General features: G+C 49.3%; 1 protein-coding gene across 1 annotated transcript in view; it reads left to right on the top strand.

Annotated features, from left to right (window-relative positions):
• The window catches only part of GP6 (glycoprotein VI platelet), a 9,921-nt gene continuing 3,939 nt past the window's right edge, over window positions 1-5,982 (top strand). The window contains exons 1-4 of the mRNA XM_058425788.1: window positions 1-46; window positions 339-371; window positions 481-738; window positions 5,531-5,815. Coding sequence (XP_058281771.1) covers window positions 1-46; window positions 339-371; window positions 481-738; window positions 5,531-5,815 — 622 coding nt within the window. The remainder of the gene's footprint in view (window positions 47-338; window positions 372-480; window positions 739-5,530; window positions 5,816-5,982) is intronic.

Below are 5,982 nucleotides of genomic sequence, written 5' to 3'. Positions count from 1 at the left end.
ATGAATGAATCCACAGTGTCTAACACGAATGAATCCACAGATAGCAGTATGCCGCCACGCCTCGCCCTCCTCTCCCACCACCCCCAGCCATGGATCTGTTTTCTTCTCCATCTCCTATAGATTTACCTATTCTGGATATTTCATGTAAATGACCTCATAAACTATGGGGCTTTTTCTGACTGGCTTGTCCCACTTAAATTACATTCCTGTGTGTCTTTTGAAGAAATAATTAGGACAGAGTAAAGCATATGCATGCAAATATCTTATCACCGCGCCCAGCAGGCAGGAATGTCCATAAAAGCGAGTCCTGGCATCTGGTCCCTTTCTTCTTTCCTCAGGGCTGTGTCTGGGGCATGTGCCAGCGCAGAGTGGTGAGTCCTTCCCCAGACCCCTTCCCTCCTGAGGGATCCGCCAGCGTGGGGGCAGCGGGGCCCAGGCGGGGTCTGCGGGGAGGCTGACCCAGCCCTGCTCCTCTTCCAGGACCGCTCCCCAAGCCCTCCCTCCAGGCTCTGCCCAGCTCCCTGGTGCCCCTGGAGAAGCCAGTGACCCTCCGGTGCCTGGGACCTCCCGGCGTGGACCTGTACCGCCTGGAGAAGCTGAGTCCCAGCAGCTACCAGGATCAGGCGGTCCTCTTCATCCCGGCCATGAAGACACATCTGGCCGGACGCTACCGCTGCTCCTACCAGAACAGAAGCCTCTGGTCCCTGCCCAGCGACCAGCTGGAGCTCGTTGCCACCGGTAAAGGAAGGGGGATCGGAGCCTGGGACTGCGTGGTCCTCCATTCAGGACACAAACACGGGGGACATTGAGGGCAGGGATTGGGGTGAGGCAAACGAGGCACTGGCCTAGCGGGTGGTGGTGCCACAACATTTATGGATCAATGTGAATAATATTTTATTTTTTGGACACAGGATGTTGCTGCGTCACCCAGGGTGGAATGCAGTGGCGCGATCTTGGCTCACTGCAGCCTCCACCTCCCGGGCTCAAGCGATTCTCCTGCCTAAGCCCTCCAAGTAGCTGGGACTACAGGTGTGCACCACCACGCCCAGATCATTTTTTATGTTTTTGTAGAGATGGGGTCTCTTGACAGTTTTCACAAAAGGCATTAAAATACAAAAGAGAGAGAGAGGGTCTCGCTGTGTTGCTCAGGCTGGTCTCGAACTCCTGGGCTCAAGCAATCCTTCCACCTTGGCCTCCCAAAGTGTTGGGATAACAGGCGTGAGCCACTGCATCTGTCTGTGAATAACATTTTAATGCAATTTTTCAAAAAATAAAAATAAATTGCAAAAACATCCACGATAAAAAAAAAATCAGAATTTCAAATAAAGGCAGAATCAGCCAGTGCCTGTGCCAAGTCATACCAGAGCCTGTGCCAAAACGAAAAACAGGCACCCCTTTATCTGTGTTTTAACACACTTAAAAAAATTAGAGATGGGGTCTTGCTACATTGCCCAGGCTGGAGTGCAGTGGCTGTTCACAGGAGCAATCATAGCTCACTGCAGCCTGGAGCTCCTTGCCTTCAGCAATCCTCCTGCCTCAGCCTCACGAGTAGCAGGGACTACAGTCACAGGCCACCGTGCTTGGCTCGGGATTCTTTTTAAAAGTGTGTTTTGGAATAATTTTTTGACTGACAGAAAAGTTGCAAAGATAATATTAATGGAAATATTTCACCCGGGATCCCCTCATGTTAACATCTTACATTTGTTACAACCAAAAAATAAACGTAGCACTGGTCCCAGTGGTTTACACCTGTAATCCCAGCACTTTGGGAGGCTGAGGTGGGAGGATTGCTTGAGCTCAGGAGTTCAAGACCAGCCTGGGCAACATAGTGAGACCTCATCTTCAAAAAAATTAAAAATTAGTGGGGCATGGTGGCATTTACCTATAGTCCCAGCTACTCAGGAGGCTGAGGCAGGAGGATCGCTTGAGCCAGGGAGGCCAAGGCTGCAGGGAACTGTGATCATGCCTTGGTGACAGAGTGAGACCCTGTATCAAAAAACAAACAAACAAAAAACTAACCATAGATACAACTATGTTATATCAAGTAAACTCCAGGCTATTTGAATTTCACCAGTCTTTCCACTAATATCCTATTTCTGTTCCCAGACCCCGTCCAGGGCCCACAGTGCATTCAGTATTTATGTCTCCTTAGACTCTTGATTGGTGCGAATATTCTAATTTCTTTTCTTTCTTTTTTTTTTTTTTTTTTTTTTTTTTAGAGAAGAGGTTGGGCCAGGCGCAGTGGCTCACGCCTGTAATCCCAGTACTTTGGGAGGCCGAGGCGGGTGGATCACTTAAGGTCAGGAGTTCGAGACCAGCCTGGCCAACATGGTGAAACCCCGTCTCTACTTAAAAAAAATAAAAATAATTAGCTGGGCACGGTGGCGCACGTCTGTAATCCCAGCTACTCCGGAGGCTGAGGCAGGAGAATCGCTTAAACCTGGGAGGCAGTGAGCCGAGACTGCACCACTGCACTCCAGCCTGGGCGACAGAGCAAGACTCCGTCTCGGAAAAAAAAAAAAAAAGAGAGAAGAGAAGAGAAGAGGTCTTACTATGTTGCCCAGGCTTTAGTACAGCCGCTACATTCACAGGCACGATCATAGCTCACTTTAGCCTCAAACCCCTGGGCTCAAGTGGTCCTCCCTAGTAGCTGGGACTACAGGTGCACCCAGTTAGTGCACTTTTAAATGGTTAATTATTTTCTAGAAGTAGGTTTTGGAACTATCACTGATGGGCTTGCATCCACAAAAGCCTAGGATGTAAAATCCTAATAAATCTTTCAGGCGAATAAAGAAAGTATTGAAACAGAATAATGTGAGTTTTAATGACCTACTCTTCAAATTTTCAATAGTTTTTTCAAATATGTTAATTGTTTGGGAATAATTAAATTTTACATCCCAGGAGGGTGCCTCACTCACGCTACCCTAATTCCTGGCCAGCTGCACTGTGGGTCTGTTCCGCGTTGTAAATCCTGCCTCCCCCCTCTTCCCTGCCTCACTCTCCTCCACAGCATCACCGGCCTCCTCTCTGCTACTAGAATGGACCAGCCTGGCTGCCTCATTACTTCTTTCGGGGTCAGACCCAAATGCTGTCTTCTCACTAAGTATATCCCCCACCACCCTAGTCAAAGTGGCCCTCCTCACTATCTGGTATGTGAAGTATACCTTTATTTATCTTGGTGGTGGTTGTCTATTTCTAATTCCTGGCCGGGCGCGGTGGCTCACGCCTGTAATCCCAGCATGGGAGGCCGAGGTGGGCGGATCACCTGAGGTCGGGAGTTCGAGATCAGCCTGGCTAACATGGTGAAACCCTGTCTCTACTAAACATGCAAAATTAACGGGGCATGGTGGCGCATGCCTGTAGTCCCAGCTACTCGGGAGGCTGAGGCAGGAGAATCGCTTGAACCCAGGAGGCGGAGGTTGCAGTGAGCTGGGATCACGCCACTGCACTCCAGCCTGGGCAACAGAGTTAGACTCTGTCTCCAAAAAAAAAAAAAAAAATTTTAATTCCTGATGGAATTTTTATTTGTTAGAATACAGAGCTGGGAGCGGTGGCTCATGACTGTAATCCCAGCACTTTGGGAGGCCAAGGCGGGTGGATCACCTGAGGTCAGGAGTTCAAGACCAGACTGGCCAACATGGTGAAACTCTACAAAATACGAAAATTAGCCAGGCATGATGGTGAGTGCCTGTAATCCCAGCTACTCGGGAGGCTGAGGCAGAAGAATCGCTTGAACCTGGGAGGCGGAGATTGCAGTGAGCCGAGATCGTGCCATTGCACTCCAGCCTGGCCGACAGAGCGAGACTCCATCTCAAAACAAAACAAAACAAAACAAACGAAACAACAACAAAAAAATACAGACAGACACATAATAGTTGCTTAAGTGAAAATTAAGAGAAAATATTGCTGAGTGAATGTTACAGTTATCAGGCAGCTTATATATTTCCTTCCTTCCTTCCTCCCTCTCTCCCTTCCTCTTTCTTTCTTTTTCTTGTTGAGTGAATGCCATAATTTTCAGGCAGCTTATATTTTTCTCTTCCTTACTTCCTTTCTTTTGCTTTCTCTGTCTTTTTTTTGAGGCAAGGTCTCACTCTGTCACCCAGGCTAGTGTACAGTGATCACGGCTCACTGCAGCCTCGCCTTCCTAGGATCAAGCGATCCTCCCACCTTGGCCTCCCAAAGTGCTGGGATGACCGGTGTGAGCCGCCGCACCCAGCCTTAACCTTTGTTTTTCTGACTCCTGTGTGCAGGCATGCATCACCACACCGGTCTATGACAGTCCCCTCACATCAGAGTAGTGTAGGTTCATGTTTAGGAGTGGAGACCCTGGAATCAAACTCTGTGAGTGCAGATTTCAACTCTGCCACTTACGATCTTGGACAAGTTTTTTATTTATTTTTAAATTTAAAAATGTCCAGCTTTGTTGAGATATAATTGAAAAACAAAAATGGAATATATCCAAGGTGTACAAGTTGATGTTTTGATATATGAATCCACTGTGAGACAGTTACCACTAGCAAGCTAATTAACACACATCACTTCACACAGTTAACTTTTTTGTGTGTGAGAACACTTATAATCTACCCTCTTAGCAAATTTCAGGTGTACACTGCAGTATTGTTACCTAGAGTTGAACAAATTATTTAATGCCATGTGCCTTAGTTTCATTTATAAAATAGGGACTTTAAGAGTGAGGACTCTGGGCCGGGCACGGTGGCTCACGCCTGTAATCCCAGCACTTTGGGAGGCCGAGGAGGGTGGATCACGAGGTCAGGAGATCGAGACCATCCTGGCTAACACGGTGAAACCCCGTCTCTACTAAAAATACAAAAAAAAAAATTAGCCGGGCGTGTTGGTGGGCGCCTATGGTCCCAGCTACTCGGGAGGCTGAGGCAGGAGAATGGCGTGAACCCGGGAGGCGGAGCTTGCAGTGAGCCAAGATGGTGCCACTGCACTCCAGCCTGGGGGACCGAGCAAGACTCCTTCTCAAAAAAAAAAAAAAAAAAAAATGAGTGAGGACTCCATAGGTCTCTGAGGGTTCACTGAGCTGATACACATCATGAGTTTGGAAGGCACCAGGAAGCTGGCACTGTCAGCCACGTTAACAACGTAACAATTGTATGTGGCAATACAAGCTTACAGCACAGTATAAGCTTAAGCTATTTATTTACTCCAGCGCTTGCTAGGCAACAGGCACTCTGCAAATTACTGTGTACTGTCTCATTCAGTCACCCCCATTTTAACAGACAAGGCAGTGAGGCTCAGATACAGAGGGAGATTTGTCTCCAGGGCCACCAGGCCCTTAAAGGCAGAACTAGGATTTGCACCCAAGCACTAGGACGTGAGCACAGCCTCGCTTCCTCAACCACTCGGTGACCCGACCTGTCTGTGAGCTTGGGTGGGGGAGTGCACTCTCTGGGAGGGATACAGCCAAAAAGCTCCCCAGCTCTTAGGCAGGTGTGGGGACCTCCCCAGTCTCAGCTGAGATACTGGCTGCTGCCTTTAACATCAGCCTTTCCTTTTCTCCCAGGAGTTTTTGCCAAGCCCTCGCTCTCAGCCCAGCCCGGCCCGGCGGTGTCCTCAGGAGGGGACGTAACCCTACAGTGTCAGACTCAGGAAGGCTTTGACCAATTTGCTCTGTACAGGGAAGGGGACCCTGCGCCCTACAAGAATTCTGAGAGATGGTACCGGGCTAGTTTCCCCATCATCACAGTGACCGCCGCCCACAGCGGAACCTACCGATGCTACAGCTTCTCCAGCGGGAACCCATACCTGTGGTCGGCCCCCAGCGACCCCCTAGAGCTCCTGGTCACAGGTAAGGGTGGTGCAGATCAAACCTTTCTTCCTCAGCCTTTATAGATCCTGATGGCCATTCCAAGGGAGGGGCCATAAGTAGGAAGGAAGTGGGAGGGCAGGAAGCCCTGGGCTGCAGGGGAGGGGCCATAGGTGGGAAGGAAGTGGGAGGGCAGGAAGCCCTGGGCT

Source organism: Hylobates moloch, unplaced genomic scaffold (genome assembly GCF_009828535.3).
Source record: "Hylobates moloch isolate HMO894 unplaced genomic scaffold, HMol_V3 SCAFFOLD_12, whole genome shotgun sequence".
Taxonomy (NCBI): domain Eukaryota; kingdom Metazoa; phylum Chordata; class Mammalia; order Primates; family Hylobatidae; genus Hylobates; species Hylobates moloch.
This window is presented reverse-complemented; position numbering and strand designations above follow the sequence as displayed.